The sequence below is a fragment of the Heptranchias perlo genome, chromosome 35, assembly GCF_035084215.1.
Source record: "Heptranchias perlo isolate sHepPer1 chromosome 35, sHepPer1.hap1, whole genome shotgun sequence".
NCBI lineage: Eukaryota > Metazoa > Chordata > Chondrichthyes > Hexanchiformes > Hexanchidae > Heptranchias > Heptranchias perlo.
The window spans coordinates 10,837,247-10,853,136 of NC_090359.1; the positions used below are offsets into that span (position 1 = coordinate 10,837,247).

General features: G+C 53.3%; 2 protein-coding genes, 1 long non-coding RNA gene and 2 other non-coding genes across 5 annotated transcripts in view; 4 read left to right on the forward strand and 1 right to left on the reverse strand.

Moving 5' to 3' along the window:
- Positions 1–11,635, forward strand: part of LOC137301949 (zona pellucida sperm-binding protein 3-like) — a 71,345-nt gene extending 59,710 nt beyond the window's left edge. The window contains exons 5-7 of the mRNA XM_067971669.1: positions 9,098–9,224; positions 9,306–9,385; positions 11,134–11,635. Coding sequence (XP_067827770.1) covers positions 9,098–9,224; positions 9,306–9,385; positions 11,134–11,635 — 709 coding nt within the window. The remainder of the gene's footprint in view (positions 1–9,097; positions 9,225–9,305; positions 9,386–11,133) is intronic.
- Positions 1–15,890, forward strand: part of LOC137302350 (uncharacterized) — a 413,555-nt gene that overhangs the window by 211,251 nt on the left and 186,414 nt on the right. The gene's annotated exons all lie outside the window — the stretch shown is intronic.
- Positions 1–15,890, reverse strand: part of LOC137302345 (zona pellucida sperm-binding protein 3-like) — a 1,023,493-nt gene that overhangs the window by 145,691 nt on the left and 861,912 nt on the right. The gene's annotated exons all lie outside the window — the stretch shown is intronic.
- Positions 1,005–1,077, forward strand: trnaf-gaa (transfer RNA phenylalanine (anticodon GAA)). The gene has a single exon. It is a non-coding gene; the product is annotated as a tRNA-Phe (tRNA).
- trnae-uuc (transfer RNA glutamic acid (anticodon UUC)) lies at positions 4,079–4,150 on the forward strand. The gene has a single exon. It is a non-coding gene; the product is annotated as a tRNA-Glu (tRNA).

A 15,890-nucleotide genomic window follows, 5' to 3' on the forward strand; every position in this document is an offset into this window, starting at 1 on the left:
GGAATAGTCGAAAAACAGAATATTTTTAAATGGTGAGCAACTATTCAATATTCGTGTTCAGAAAGACTTGGGTGTCCTGTTTCAAGAAAGACAGAAAGTTAACATGTAGGTACAGCAAGCAATTCGGAAGGCAAATGGAATGTTGGCTTTATTGCAAGGGGTTGGAATACAAGAGTAAGGAAGTCTTGTTGCAATTGTACGGGGCTTTGGTGAGACCACACCTGGAGTACTGTGTACAGTTTTGGTCTCCTTATCTAAGCAAGGATAAACTTGCCTGAGAGGCGGTGTAACAAAGCTTCACTTGGAGATGAGGGTGATGATGCCTTTCCTCGTGGACTCTGACATGCTGTCTGCCAGAAACATATCCCCGTACACTTCCAGTCGGTCTGGGTCTATCCAGTCCCACAGAGCCAACGGCAGTTTCATGCCCGAGCACCAGTTCCAAATCTGCCCCGGTGACGAGGAGATGTCGACATATGTCTTCACCGCCTGGAGGTCATTTGGTGGGCGGACCGCCCGCTGTTTATACAAACCGCGGGAAATTCCCTGCCATTCAATTCAACGGGAATAAGAATGGTCTTGGGCCTCAGCACAAAGTGGGTGGTAGCGGATTGGCCTGATGAAAGAGAGAGCTCTGATGAAAGGTCATCGACCTGAAAGGATGTTTCTCTCTCCACAGATGCTGCCTGACCTGCTGAGTGTTTCCCGCATTTTCTGTTTTTATTATTAATATAACCTGAGCTCTGTCGAGCGTTTGTTGGGCGATTCACTGATAAAGCTGGGAATTGAGGGGAAGCTGGTTCATGGCGAACCCCAGCTCTGAATCCCCCCGGCAGAGAGTTCAAGGAATGTTTAATATAAATGAGATTCAACGACAGGATCAGAAAATCTCTCCTTGATGGTCGGTCTCATTCTCCCGAAGTGAGGAATGAGCGGGAGGGGCAATTCCACCCGGGGTTATATTTTATTCCAAGAGGATGACCCAAAGGGCAGTTGGATGTGGGGTCGAAATAGCTCAGTTGGGAGAGCGTTCGACTGAAGATGTAAAGGTCTCTGGTTCAATCCCGGGTTTCGGCAGTTTTGGGCTATTTTGTTTCTTCTTCTTTAGGCCGAATCTCAAACATTTATTTACACTGACATTTTTAGCCGACACTGAACGGTTGGGGATGGAATAGAGAGACATCAAGGATGTCTGTATTTAGCTTTTATTTCTCTGTTTCCTTCTGCCTTTCTCTCTGGTTTTTGTCTCTCTCGGTGCTCGATGAACATTTGATTTGATGCATTTGTCCTAAACTGATGCCTTTTCCACATCTCAGGGCGGTCAGACACGCTCTGTCTGTCTGTTACTGCTTGTGACCATTAACGGGAACAGGCCGCGAGTTAAACATTTATCAGCAAACCGCCAGAGAGATAACACAGCGGGAATAAAACACATTGCCTCACATTGTTAGACACCGAGTGACACAGATTGCAATGTGTGTCAGTAAACAGACCCGGAAAACAGAGTCCGAGAAAGGAAAGAAATAGAGAGATAGAAAAGAGTCATAAAAAGAAAGAAAACCCTTTCTCCACCCCAACAACAACAACAACTTGCATTTATATCGCGCCTTTAACGGAGTAAAACGTCCCAAGGCGCTTCACAGGAGCGATTATCAAACAAAATGTGACATGGAGCCACATAAGGAGATATTGGGACAGGTGAGGTAGGTTTTAAGTGTCTTAAGGGAGGAGAGAGAGGTCGAGAGGCGGGGAGGTTAAGAGAGGGAAATCCAGAGCTTTGGGCCCAGTCGGTTGAAGGCACGGCCGCCAATGGTGGAGCGATGAAAATCGTGGATGCGCAAGAGGCCTGAATTGGAGGAGCTCAGAGATCTCGGAGGGTTGTCGGGGTGGAGGAGGTTACAGAGATAGGGAGGGCGAGGTCATGGAGGGATTTGAAGACGAGGATGAGAATTTGAAATTTGAGATGTTGGTGGACTGGGAGCCAATGTAGGTCAGTGAGCAGAGGGGTTCTCCTCCTGAACGGTGGTTTGAATGTTTGGGGGGCGGGGCTGTGATAAATATCTCGATTTAATATAATGATCCCACTTTTCAACTACCCCGAATTATTACAATGCTGACCTGGAACAATCTAGAACATACCGCAAAACAGGACATTAAGATCAATGGTCACTTTAGCAAGGAGTTTAAAAGATTCTTCTAAGAAGGAGAAGGCTCAATAAACGGACTGTGAACATTTCATGACGGCCTATTTATTTGTGTCCAGGGACAGGGATGAGACACATGAAATGTTTCACACATTTCAAATCTCCGCGGTCAGACTGCCGATTGTTTATTGATCAGGAAGATGGCTGGTAATAATCTGAGACCCAGTGAAGAGGTGAGAACAGAGCAGCAGGGAATGATCCCAGAACAATAGGAGCCAGCAGCTCACCGTCTGGTCCCTGTGTCAGGGACAATACACAACACCTCAGCTCCAGACCAGGAACAGAGAGCTGCTGTTAACGTGGCCCAGCCCTCGCAAACTGCTGCAACTGTGGGATGGAAATCAGACTTTGGGTCTCGGAGGCTGCTTTAGCGGCTCAGTGGCTCATCGAAAGAATAATTTCTATTAAAGAGCAGGGCTCTGCTCCATCACAGACTGATACTGTACAGTACATGGCAGAGTAAAGCTCCCTCTACACTGTGCCATCAAACACTCCGGGGGACAGGTGCATCAAGGGTTAGATCAAGATCAAATCTCCGTCCACACAGTCACAGAGGATGTCATTTGTGACTTTGACAAGGGCCGTTTCAGTACTGTGGCAGGAGTGGAAACCTGATTGGAGGGATTCAAACATGGTGTTGTGGGAAAGATGGACATGGATTTGGGAGGCGACAAGACTTTGGAGGGGAAAGGGAGGTGGGAGATGGGGTGGTAGTTTGCAAGGACACAGGGGTCAAGGGTGGGTCTTTTATGAAGGAGGGCGATGAGAGCAGATTTGATGGGGAGGGGGACAGTACCTGAGGAGAGGGGACCGTTAACAATGTCAGCTAACAGGGGGCCAGGAAGGGAGGTTGTGTGGTCAGCAGTTTGGTGGGAATAGGGCCGAGGGAGCAGGATGTTGGTCTCATTGTCAAGAGAGCTCAGCGAGGGCATGAGGGGAGATAGGAGAGAAACTTGGTGGGCTTGGGAAAGGAGGGGAGCGGCAGAGGCAGCTGAATGGATGGTCTCAATCTTAGTGACAAAGAAGTCCATGAGCTCCTCGCACTTTTTGTTGGAGGTGAGGGTGGAGGAGTGAGGGGAGTGGGGTTTAAGAAGACGGTTTGTAGTGGAGAAGAGAAGCCGGGGGTTATCTTTACATTCCAGGATGATCCTAGAATAGTGAGCAGTTTTGTCAGAGGAGACAGGACCCGATAGTGCTTTATGTGGTCCAGGCAGATCTGGCGATGAATGGCCAAACCAGTTGTCCACCATAAATGTTCAAAGCTGTGTCCCTTGGACTTAGGGGAGAGGAAATGAGAGCAGACCCAGGGGGAGCGACCAGGGTGAGGGGGAGTGATGGTTTTAATGGGTACAAGAGCGTCAAAGGTGGAGGTGAGGGTGTGATTGAGCAAATCAGTAGCTGCAGAAATGTCGTGGTGAATGGAGGGCCAAAGACTGGACAGTTGGGAATTTGAAAGTGCCGTTGTAAGTGACTTGGGGGAGAGTTTTTTCCAGGGATGAACACAGAAGGAAGTGGGTTAGTCCCACTCCCCGGCTCTTTCCCCACAGCCCTGTGAATTTTTTCACGTCAAGTATTTATCCAATTCCCTTTTGAAAGTTACTATTGAACCTGCTTCCACCTCCCTTTCAGGCAGTGCATTCCCGATCATAACAACTCGCTGCGTAAAGAAATCTCTCCTCATTCCCCCGCCCGTGGCTTTTTTGCCCATTTATCTTAAATCTGTGTCCTCTGATTATTAACCCTCCCATCACTGGAAACAGTTTCTCCTAATTTACTCTGTCGAAATCTTTCATAATTGTGAACACGTCCATGAAATCGCCCTGCAACCTTCTGAGTGTAGTCTCAGTGCCCTTCCTGCTGGTTGTTCTTTTAGTTCCCATGTGGTCTAGCGGTGAGGATTCCTGGTTTTCACCCAGGCGGCCCGGGTTCGACTCCTGGTGTGGGAATAACAGCCTTTTCGTCCCAGCCTCACAATTTGCCTGCAGTCCGGGCTGTGGCTGCTGCTTCCTCCCTCGCTTCTGTGTCAGTCCCACAATCACACTGACAAATGAGGCAGACCACAGCTCTTAAAGGGACAGTGCACCGAAACCCCAACCCTGCAAGCTGAAGGGAAGCAAGCAACAATGTCCCGACAGGTCACTCAGCAGCTCATGGCCAAGTGTTTGACGACAATCCTTTTATCATTTACTGTAAAACCCGAGTCTCAGTGAAACACACACAGAACATTCTGGAAACACTCAGCGAGTCAGGCCGAATCTGTGGAGAGAACAGACCAATTAACTGAGAGTCTCAATGAGACAAGGAACGAGACACGGCTCTTCACAAATTGTCACGGGATCTTTTACACTTCGGAGCAGAAAGAAGGGACCGCCATTAAACACCTCATTCAAAGGACAGCACCTCTCACGATGCAGCTCCCTCTCAGCACGACACAGTCAGTCTGGATCATGTGTCCCAGTCCTGGAACGGGAGCTGGAACCCACACCCTTCTAAACACCAACCTGACTCCCTGGTGTTACTCTCACCCTTGGCTAGTCATGAAACAGACTGTGCCACTCCCAGAGTAACTGATGACCACAGCCTCAGCCCTGGGTCCCGGTCTGCACCATAACCGCAGCCTGTTACCGCTCATAGAAAGTGGCGTGGGATTCCTGAGTTCATTCTGTGATGTGCATTGGGGGAGTGGGACAACATGGATTGATCTTGCATAGAGCTGGCATGGACCCGATGGGCTGAATGGCCTCCTTCCGTGCTGTAACCTTTCTATGATTCTATGATTCCATGTGGGTGGAGAGGGATACAAGGAAGTGATCAGAGATGGCCTTATCCATGATTGACACGATCGGGGGGAGAGAGGCCACGTGAGATGGCAAGGTCGAGGGGGTGGCCATGAATATGGGTCGGGGAGTTTCTATGCAGGGAGAGATTAAGGGAGGATAAAGTATCACATAATAGACTTGTTTTAAAAATTGAAGCCCATGGGATTAAACGGACAATGGCAGCGTGGATATAAAATTGGCTCAGGAGCAGAAAACAGAGAGTAGTGGTGAACGGTTGTTTTTCAGACTGGAGGCAAGTATACAGTGGTGTCCCCCAGGGCTCGGTATTGGGACCACTGCTCTTCTTGATATATATTAATGACCGGGACTTGGGAGTACAGGGTATAATTTCAAAGTTTGCAGATGACACGAAACTCAGAAATGTAATAAACAATGTGGAGGACAGTAACAGACTTCAGGAGGACAGAGACAGACTGGTGAAATGGGCAGAAACATGGCAGAAGAAATTTACTGCAGAGAATTGTGAAGTGACACATTTTGGTCGGAAGATTGAGGAGAGACAACAATTTTAAATGGAGTGGATGAATAGAGAGACCTGGGGGTGCAGTTACACAAATCTTTGAAGGTGGCAGGACAAGTTGAGAAGGCTGTTAAAAAAGCAAATGGGGCCCTGAAAGACATCCAATCGTTTCAAAACAGCGACTCTTTTTTTCTTTTTCTTTTTTTCTTCTTTTTTGTGTGTTTTTAGGCCCCCCTTTTATAAGAAGGGGGGGTTTAGGGTTTGTTTATGTGCAAAAACACCCAAAGAAAACCAAAAACCAGTGTCAAATTAAGATTTTATTATTTTTGTCCAGAATGCACTCCAGCCCCTGCGGTGCCCACCGGTCGGGGAAACCGGGGAGTGAGTGAACTCCAGCTCCCCAACTCACCCGGCACCGTGCCCAGAGACCGGGAGAAGGGGCTCCCCCCGCCCACACCTCCAGCAACCGACCCGGCAGGTGAAACGTTTTTATTAAAACCGTCTACCAGGTCGAGCAGGTCCTGGGAGATGTCGAGCCGCGAGCGGGCGAATTCAGCCTCATCGGCCTCGTCCACCCCGGCACCCAGGACGCCCGACCCGGTGAACTGTATACTCTCCTCCACACCCGGATCCGCGACCCCCCCTATAGGCAGGGTCTCCCCATCCCCCCCGGGAGGCATGGGCTCGGTCTCCTCCCCCCGAGTGGTGGACGACTCCCGCCGATGGTGTGAAATGGAGGGTGGGGCCGCTGGATCCGTAGCAGGTGCCAACTCCCCTTCCACGGGGGGCCGTCCCTTTGCAGGGTTCCCCTCCGCTTCCAGGGAGTGGCGCCTTTTTTTCTTTCCGGAGGCTCGCGGCGGGAGGGTCTGCTGGGGCCCCCTCCTCCGCTCCCTCCTGACCAACGATCTGCCCGGCCTCCGTCGCGACCACGAGATGTAGATCGGCCGCGGTCACGATCGCAGCCTCGGGCTCACTCGATTGTTCAGCATCCCGGGGACCAGCCTCCAGATGTTTGATTTTCCTCCCCGCCTTTTTTCCGCGAGGGTGCCCTCCTTCCCCCCCGGCGGAGGCCTTGTGTTGTTTTTTTATTCTTCGAGTGTGTTCATGTGCAGTAAACAATAAACCCAGAATATGTGATAATAATTTTTTCCCTTGTGTTTTCGGCCCTCTTTCATCAGAAGGGGGGGTTTGGGTGGGTTTTTTGTCGACTGGAAGTTCAGTCAGAATGAGGCTTTTTTTTTTCCCTTTTTCCTTGTGTGTTTTTCTTTTTTTTTGGAACATTTACATTGCTTGAGTGAAAGGGGTTAACTCAATCTGTTTGTTCAGTGACTGGCATTAATGATGCTTGATTTTTCTTCCTTTTTTTGTTGGCTTCAATTCTTTTTCTTTTCTTCCTCTTTTTTATGTGTGTTTTTCGGCCCACCGTTTATAAGCAGGGGGGGTTTAGGGTGTGTTCATGTGCAGGAAACCAATAAATCCAAAATAACTGTCAAATAATAATTTTTTTATTCCGGTCCAGGATGCACTCCAGTTTCGTCTAGTTTTCTCGTTTAGCCTCATCTGGGACAATTGGAGTCAGCTGACTGCAGGTTGTGTATAAAAGGTGCTGGTTGGTGGGTAAAGTGATCGTTGAGTTGTTTGGTATCATGGGGGATTCAGTGGTGAGAGGTTTGTTCTCAATGCTGGTGTTCGTTGGAGCGGTTTGTTGCTCTGATATTTGGCAACAGTTTAGAGGGCAGAGATTTCCATGGAGAAGAGCAAAACCCACCCCTGTGCCCCAGAGAGTCCCTCCCCCTGTCCCTCCCTTTGGTTCCCATTTCAGTGTGTCTGAGGGGAGAAGTCTCTCTCCACTGCAGACTGTGATGGTGCAGTGTGGAGAGCAGAACCTGCTGGTGAGGGGAGACATGGATTTATTTAGAACCAGGCACCTGATTAAAGCTGCTGACCTGACCCTGGGGACAGCAGGTTGTTGGCCAACTGGGATCTACTCTCAGAACCACACTGTCCTCTTTGACTATGGGCTCCATGAATGTGGCAGCAGATTGCAGGTAATGTGATTCCTCAACTCTTGCTCCAATTTCACTGTGTAGATTACTGCCCACTCTGAACTCATTAACATCGGGTGAAACTCCAGCCACTGAGGAGATCCCTGAATGAAATCTGTGTATAAATTCTTGCCCACTGTTAAATATCACCCTGTGTGAAACTACTTCTTTATGTTGCCATGTCTATCTCAGCTTCATATTTAAAAAGAACTTCAACTTGTCACTGAGGGACTGCATCTTTCTTAAATGGGTCATTACTACTCTCTAACTCTGAGATTCAACTCTATCGGCCTTGAACCTTCACCTACATTTTTCCAAACCACTGTTCTTTTGTGCCTCAATTGATTTATCTTTTCTGTGCCTTCCTGTGGATATTCAGGCCTGTTGCCTCAACTTGTCAATGAATGTTCAGTGTGGAAGTTCCTGTTGAGACTTCTCTTGAAAGATGAAACAAGTGGAATAATAATTGGGATACAATGTATTAAAGGGGAACTCCACTTTTGGTTATTACACCTGCCAATCCCCTTGATTCCATGGATACAGATGAGGTTTAAAAGTGATGTTGTGTTTTGTGCTCCATATCAGGGGTAACTTGAGCCCCTTAAGGTGAAAGCTCTAATCTATATGGGAAAGAATGCTCATCAAATCTGGCAGTGCCAATCATTTCAGGGTTTCTGACTGCAGGCCTGAAGTCCCCTGTAATAGAAGGTGGACTGAGCAGAGTAACAGAGGCTGCTCCAGGCAACTTCAACCAATGGTGGAGCTGCTTCAATCATGTGTCATTGAGGAGCAACTGAAACCCCTCAAACTGCTGCTTAACAGGGCAGGAAAATGACCAGAAATAGCTTTTGTCCAATGAGACCAGCTCTTCATTCCTTAACCTGATGTCTTTCAGATGGCTGGAGATTTCCTGGTCTACACCACCCACCTGAACCATACCCCAAATGCTTGTGGATCTGTCATTGTGAGAACTAATGGAGCAGTCATTCCCATTGAGTGCCACTATTTTAGGTAAGAATCTTTACTCTATTGCAAATGAGGTCTACAGCAGGTGCAGTTCTCTGAAGTTGTCCTGAAATTACACGCCTGTCCTTCCAGGAAGGGCAATGTGAGCAGTGACCCTATCAAGCCCACCTGGATCCCATTCAGCTCGACCAAGTCTGGAGAAGGGCTTCTGTCATTCTCACTGCGTCTTATGAACTGTATGTGATGGGTGGATGGGGAGTGCTTTTCTGTCGTCTCCCACTGGGAGTTACACCCACTGTCTCCAACTCTTGTACTTCAGATGACTGGCTTACAGAGCGCACCTCGACTGTCTGCTACCTGGGTGACCTCATTCACATTGAGGCCTCTGTTTCAATGACCAACCACATGCCCTTGAAGCTCTACATTGACAGCTGTGCAGCTACATTGAGCCCAGACAAGGATTCCACCCCAAGATACAACATCATTGACTACCATGGGTAAGGAGCTCTCTGCTTTCTCCAGCTGGTTATGTCTCAATAGGTTCACTTTATTCACTTTGTCCCTTTTTTAATCTTTTTTCAGTTGCCTCCTGGACAGCAAAGCTGAGGACTCCTTTTCAACCTTTGTGTTGCCAAGAGGTGAACGTGAGCTGGACAAACTCCAGTTTGACCTGGATGTGTTCCGCTTCTTTGGAGATGACCGTTCCTTGGTAAGAAGAAGCCAAACATTGGGGTTCCCCATGTTGGGAGGAGGTCACTAAATAACAACTTGTATTGAATGTGTCCCTCAGATTTTCATCACCTGTCACCTGAAAGTTGCTGCAGTGGATCGGAGAGATTCCATGAACAAAGCTTGTACTTTCCAGAATATGTAAGTTCCCTCTCACTCAAGGATGTGTTGTATTAAAGGATGATGGACAACCTGGTTGATAAACTGATTCTCTGGTTTAGCTGGACCCCATTGGAAGAATTAACCAATGACTTGTGCGCCTGTTGTCATCTGGGCAACTGCAGTGCCAGGAGGGAATTCTGACTTGATTCCAGAGGAAGGAGGGATCTTTTATCTGGACCTGGTCGGACATTGATCCTCTTGATTGTTGGAGGTCACCCTTTACCCTCTCTAACCGGAATGTTTGATATTGCAGGGAGTGATGCTGAATTGAAGTGGGAGGGTGAGGCCTCACTTGGACCCCTGGTCATTCTGAATCCTGAAGTGTCAGACCTGGCAACTGAGCCCCTTAATGAGGTTGAGCAAAGGATGCAGGAGAGGTCTCCAGGTGGTGAGTTGGCGGACTGCTAGTTTCCATTTTCCCTCAGTATTTGCTTCACTCACTAACCATTGGTTTCTTGTTCTGTTTTAGGTGTGGAGTCTGATGTGGTCCTGATCCTGATCCTGGCCCTGACTGTGACTGCTGTCTCTGATCTCTGCTTTTTTTTCTTTTTTTAGGCCCCCCTTTTATAATTAGTGGGGGTTTAGGGTGTGTTTGTGCAGAAAACCAAAAACCAGTGTCAAATTAAGATTTTATTATTTTTGTCCAGGATGCTCTCCAGCCCCTGCAGTGCCCATCGGCGGAGATGGTGTCGCCATATTCCATCGAGCTACACCCACCCCAAGTCTCAGGCCGACTAATAACAAAGGCCTTGCAAAAGAAAACCTCCTCTCCCCAATTCCCACTGTGTTTGGAGAGGGGCTCCTTTGCAGGATTTTGTAAACAAGAATATCCGTGATAGTGAGAGGGAGGGATGGTCGAATGGGAAGGAGGGAGTCTGCAGGGGTGGGCTGCTGCAGAAGTAGGTGGCAGAGGGGCGGGGTTGCACCTTAACAGGTGGATCTTCTGGTGGGCAGGGGGAGATGATGTCTTCCCCGAGACAGCTGGAGCTGCCCAGGCTCAGTCCTCCACAGATTGAAAAGTAACTTCACCCAGGCAGCTCCAGCTGTTCTGGGCCAGACACTGGGGGGAAACCCCCTGTTCTGTGCGATCTTCTTTCCTCCCCCTACCTTCAGTTGGTCACACTGCACCGCACCGACCTCCTCTTCCCCCCCTCTTGGATGGTATCGGTCAGCAGCAGCACACCCCTCACAGTGAATGGTGGTCGTCTTCTTCCTTCCCTCCCTGTTGGTTGTTTGTTCCTCTCCTTCTCCTTCTCCCAGATTCAGAGGTATGCAAGCAAGGGCTAGTACTTTTCACCCTGCTCTCCACCCAGAGCTCTCGCTCTGACCTCCACTCTGCTCCACTCCGCAGTATTAACTGGCAAGTTCAGTCAGGCTGATCCCTGGATGGATTGATGGTCTGTCTGAAAGACATCCAATCGTATCCCAACAGTGACTCCTTATTTTTTCTTTTAGAAATTTATGAAATGGGACATTGGAAGTGATTGAATGAAAGGAGCATCCTAAAGACATTGAGTTGTATCAAAAACAGTTTTTTACTTTTTTTCACCACTCCGCTCAGCTCAGGAGTGTGGGATGGAAGAGCAGCCGGGGGTTTATCAGTGACTTTTTTTGGATGAGTCTGAAAGACATCCAATCGCATCAGAGAAGTGACCTTTTTGCTCCCAGGTTTTTTTAGGACTTTATTTTTTCCATTCCCAACAGCGACTTGTTTTTTCTTTTTTTAGGGCCCCCCCCTTTATAAGAAGTTGGGGGGTTCAGGGTGTTTTATGTGCAAAAATCCCAAAGAGAAACCAAACCAAGTATCAAATTATATTATTATCCTCGTTCGAGGATGCACTCCAGCCCCTGCGGTGCCCACCGGTCGCGGAAAGCCTCGAGCGCACCGGCAGACACCGCGTGCTCCATCTCCAGGGCCACCCGGGTGCGGAGCATCCCGCGGAAGAGAGGCAGACAGGCCGAGCGACCGCCCCCACGGGCCGCGAGCAACCTGGACCTGTGGATGGCCACCTTGGACAGGCCCACGAGGACGTCCACCGACCTGCCCGCCCCCCTCACCGGGCGGCCAAAGATCAGGGCATGGGACTGAATTGTAGCCAGAACTTGGAGCAGCCCCTCCAAATCATCAAACAGGGGCTGCAGTCTCCCACACCCCGTGAACAAATGAAACACGGACTCATCCAGGCCGCAGAAATTGCAGGTGGACCGGGAGTCCGTAAAATGGTGTAAACGCCTGTTGCACGCGACTGCTCCGTGCAACACTCTCCACCCCAGATCCCCGATGTAACACGGGAGGATCCCTGAGTGGAGAGCCTCCCACTGGGGACCCTCGTCTCCGCCGGACGGCAGGATGGTACGCCAGGGCGTGTCCGGGGAAGAGACAAGGGCGAGGAAGGGGAGAGTGTGCAGGAGCAGCCCGGACAGGAAATCCCTCCGTGCGGAGTGAAGAGGCACGGAGGGAATTTCCAAGACGGCTCAAGTTGAGGCGCAGCCTCCTGAGCCAGACTCAGCAGAGCGTCCAGCCGGTCGGCATCCTCCGGGCTGACCTTTGGCAGGTCCTCCCACAAAACTCTGCGCGCTTCCTCACTGGACGGATCAGGAGAGAACAGAGCCTCGTAGTAGGATCGAGCACGGGCCCTGAATCCCTCCGGGTCCGAGACGAGGGACCCGTCGTCGGCCAGCAGCGTAAGGAGCTGTTTATGGGCCCCCCGCCGCTTTTCCAGCGAGGTCCAGTTGCAGGTCCCTCAGAGCGTCCTTCCTCTCCTCGTACACCTGCCGCAGGGCCGAATCCTCGGCGGCCTGACCGAGACGGGACTCCAGGCCAAGCACCTCCTGCTCCAACCGCCTGACCTCGGACTCCCGCCTCTTAGTCGACCCCGTCGCGTACTCTTGACAGAAGAGGTGGACGTGAGCCTTGCCCACGTCCCACCATAGCCTCCAGGAGAAGCCTCCCCGCTTCCCTCTCCAGTCGCTCCAGAACAGACGGAACGAGTCCCGGAACCGCGTGTCCTCCAGCAGCCGGTTGTTAAAGTGCCAGTACGTGGACTCCGACCGAGCCCGGAACAGAGCGAGCTCCATCCACACCAGGTGGTGGTCCGAGCACGACACCGGCCGGATGGAGGCCGACGGGACGCAGGAGGCGTACGCCCGCGAAACGTACAGGCGGTCGATTCTGGTGCTCCCTCCTCCGGCCCTCACAAAGGTGAACTGGCCGGAGTCGGGATGGAGATTCCGCCAGACGTCCACCAAGTCGAAGGACCCGACCAGGTCCCTCAACTTCTCCGTCGCCGTTCAGGCACGCGCGGGACCGGAGCGATCCCTCGCCTCGAGGGTACGGTTAAAATCCCCCCCGAGGATAATGCACTCGCCGGCGTCGACGGAGTTCAGGTAAGTGGACACTTCCTCAAAGAAGCTCACTTGCTCGGCTCCGGACCAGGGGGCGTACACGTTCACCAGGTGAAGCGGCACGTCCCCGTGGCGAAGGGCTACGTGGAGCAAGCGGCCCGGCACCGGCTCCTTGACCCCCAAGATCTCCGGCTGAAAAGTCGGGGCCAACAAGATGGCCACCCCGCTTGAAACGCTGGCGAGGTGACTCAAGTAGACCCCCCCTCCCCATTCCAGGATCCACGTGGCCTCGTCTCCCGGAACGGTATGGGTTTCCTGCAGAAAGCACACCGCATACTTCCCGTCCCGCAGGACCGAGAACTTGTCAAATCTACGGCGGGCGTCTCTGCCGCCGTTGATGTTGAGGCTGGCTATGGTTATCTCCATGACGAGAGCACAGCGCAACCTACTTAAACCTAACGCGCGGAGGGAGCGGGGCCGCGAGTCGACCGCCACTCCCTCAAGAGCCCGGTGAGGAGAAACCTGAGCCGGCGCAACCCGACCCTGCCGCCGCCCTCCTCCGCGGCCACGGACGCGACGGCGGCCCGGACCGAGCAGATTAATTGCGCCGGCTCCGACCAACGGTCGAGGGCCAGCCGGACGCCATCGCGACGATGGCTCCAAACGGACACAAAATCCCGGAGTTCCTCAACGGGGATGAGGGGAGACTCGGTGCCGGGCACGAGGGCGTCCACCACCTCACCAAATCCTCCCCAGTGCCCTCCACCGAGTCCCCGTCCTCCTCCGGGTCATCGTCGCTCGCGGCCGACCCACTCCCCGCACAGGGTGCGGAGAACGAGACGGCCGCGCCGGCCGGCCCCGCCTCTGTCACGATCCCACCCCCCGGATCGTCGGCAGAGGAGTCCCCCCCGGGCTCTACCGGGGGCTCCGGGTCAGAGGGCGGCACCGGGCGGGGACCCTCCCCATCCTCCGGGTGGTGAAAAACAGGCACCCGGATATAGGGGGAAACCGGGGAGAACGTGTACTCCAGTTCTCCCACCTCCCCCGGCTCCGTGCCCAGATACTGGGAGGAGGGGGTCCCCCCACCCACGTCGCCACCGACCGACCCGGCCCGTGAGATGTTTTTATTAAACCCCGCCACCAGGTCGAGCAGGTCCTGGGAGAGGTCGAGCCGGGGGCAGACGAATCCGGCCTCTTCGGCCTCGCCCGCCCCGGCACCCAGGACGCCCGACCCGGTGAACGGGGTACGTATGTCTATGGGCGGATCCGCGACCCCCCCTATCAGCAGGGTCTCTCCATCCCCCCCGGGTGGCACGGGCACGATCTCCCCCCGAGAGGCAGAAGACCCCCGCCGCTGTTTAGATGTAGCGGGTGGGGCCGCAGGATCCGCGAGTGGCGCCAACTCCCCATCCACGGGGGGCCGTCCCTTAGCAGGTTTCCCCCCCGCTTCCAGGGAGTGGCGCCTTTTCTTCTTGCCGGAGGGTCGAGGAGGGAGGGGGAGCCCCATGTCTGCTGGGGCCCCCACCTCCGCTCCCTCCTGACTACCCGCCAGCCCGGGCTCTGTCGCGACCGCGAGATGTTGATCAGCCGCGGTCACGACCACGGCCTTGGGCTGGCTAGACCCGTTAACGTCCCGGGGACCAGCCTCCTGGTGCCTCGTCTTATTCAGCGCTTTTCGCGGCCGAGGGTGCCCTCCTTCCCACCCCCCCCGGCGGAGGCCTCGTCGGCAACCTCCGCCCGCGCAGTTGACTCTCCCGACGCGGGGGCGGGGTTAGGGGGAGGAGCGGTGGCGGCGCCAGCCTTGGCCGCCGTAGCTTGTTAGGCGGCCTGGGAGGCGGGGCAGTTCTTCTTTAGGTGCCCCACCTCCTTACAGGCATGGCACCGCCCACCCTCCGCCGTCCAGAAGACACGGTGGGCTGTCCCGTCATGGAGGGCGTTAAAGCCCCCCTCCGTCACCTCCTCCCGTGCCAGTGTAATAAAGGCTTGGCGACGGAAGGAGTAAACATGCCGGAGGCTGTTATCCTTGAGGCCGAGCGTCAGCGGCGTTATCCCCGACCTCACCTCCCCCAGTTGACGCAGGTGGGGGAGGAGGAGCTCATCCGGAAGGAAGGGCGGGACGTTGGAGATGACAACCCGCTGCGCGGTGGCCTCCAGCGGGTCCACCGGCAGGAAAGTCCCGCCCACCGTGAGCCCCTTGCTCAGGGCCAGGGACACCGCCCGCTCGGACCTCAAAAAGACAACAGCCTTCCCGTAGACCTTGGAGGCCGCAACGATGGCCGAGGGGCCGACAACCTCGGCCATGGCCTTCACGCAGGCCTCAATGGTCATGTTGGGGTGGGCGTAGGCCTTGACCCCATTCTTCCTCGTCAAGAGGCGAAACGGCACCGGCCCAGCAGGAGCGGCAGAAACAGCAGGAGCGGCCGCCGCGGCAACTCCCGCATACGTCCTGCTGGGTCCCGGCACCGGCGAAGATGGTGACGCCATAGTCTCAGGCCGATGGATGGAGACGGCCTTAATGGACGTCGGGATAACCGCCTCTCCCACGTCTGCCAATATTAATTTGGGAGAGGGGCTCCTTTGTCCGATGTTTATGTCTTAAAAGGTATAGCTCGCAAGAGCAGGAGAGCAAGTGAGGGAGGGATGGCGCCCAAAGAAAGGAGGGAGTCCGCAGGGGTGGGCTGCCGCTGAAGTGGGTCGAAGAGGGGCGGGGCTGCACCTTCTTCCTTCTGGTGGGCAGTGGGGAGGAGATGTCTTCCCCTAGACAGCCGAAGCTGCCTCGGCTCAGTCCTCCAAGGATGGAAACAAAAGAAAAGTAACTTCACCCAGGCAGCTCCAGCTGTCCTGGGCCAGACACTTGGGGGGGACCCCTGTCCTCTGAAGTCTTCTTCCTCCCCCTACCTTCAGCCGACACACCTCACTGCACCGACCACCTCTTCCTCCCACTGGTTGGTGCTCTTTTTCTCCTTCTCCCTCCCTCCTTGTTGATGGTGGTTTCTCCTTCTTTCTCCTTCTCCCCAAGGGACCCAGGCAAGGGCCTGCTCTCTCTGCTCTCTCTGCTCTCCACTCCACTCAGTGGCAGTCCAGCCACAAACACCTCCAAGGCCTTGCTGGTCTGTATTGCAAAGCTCTGATTGGCTCT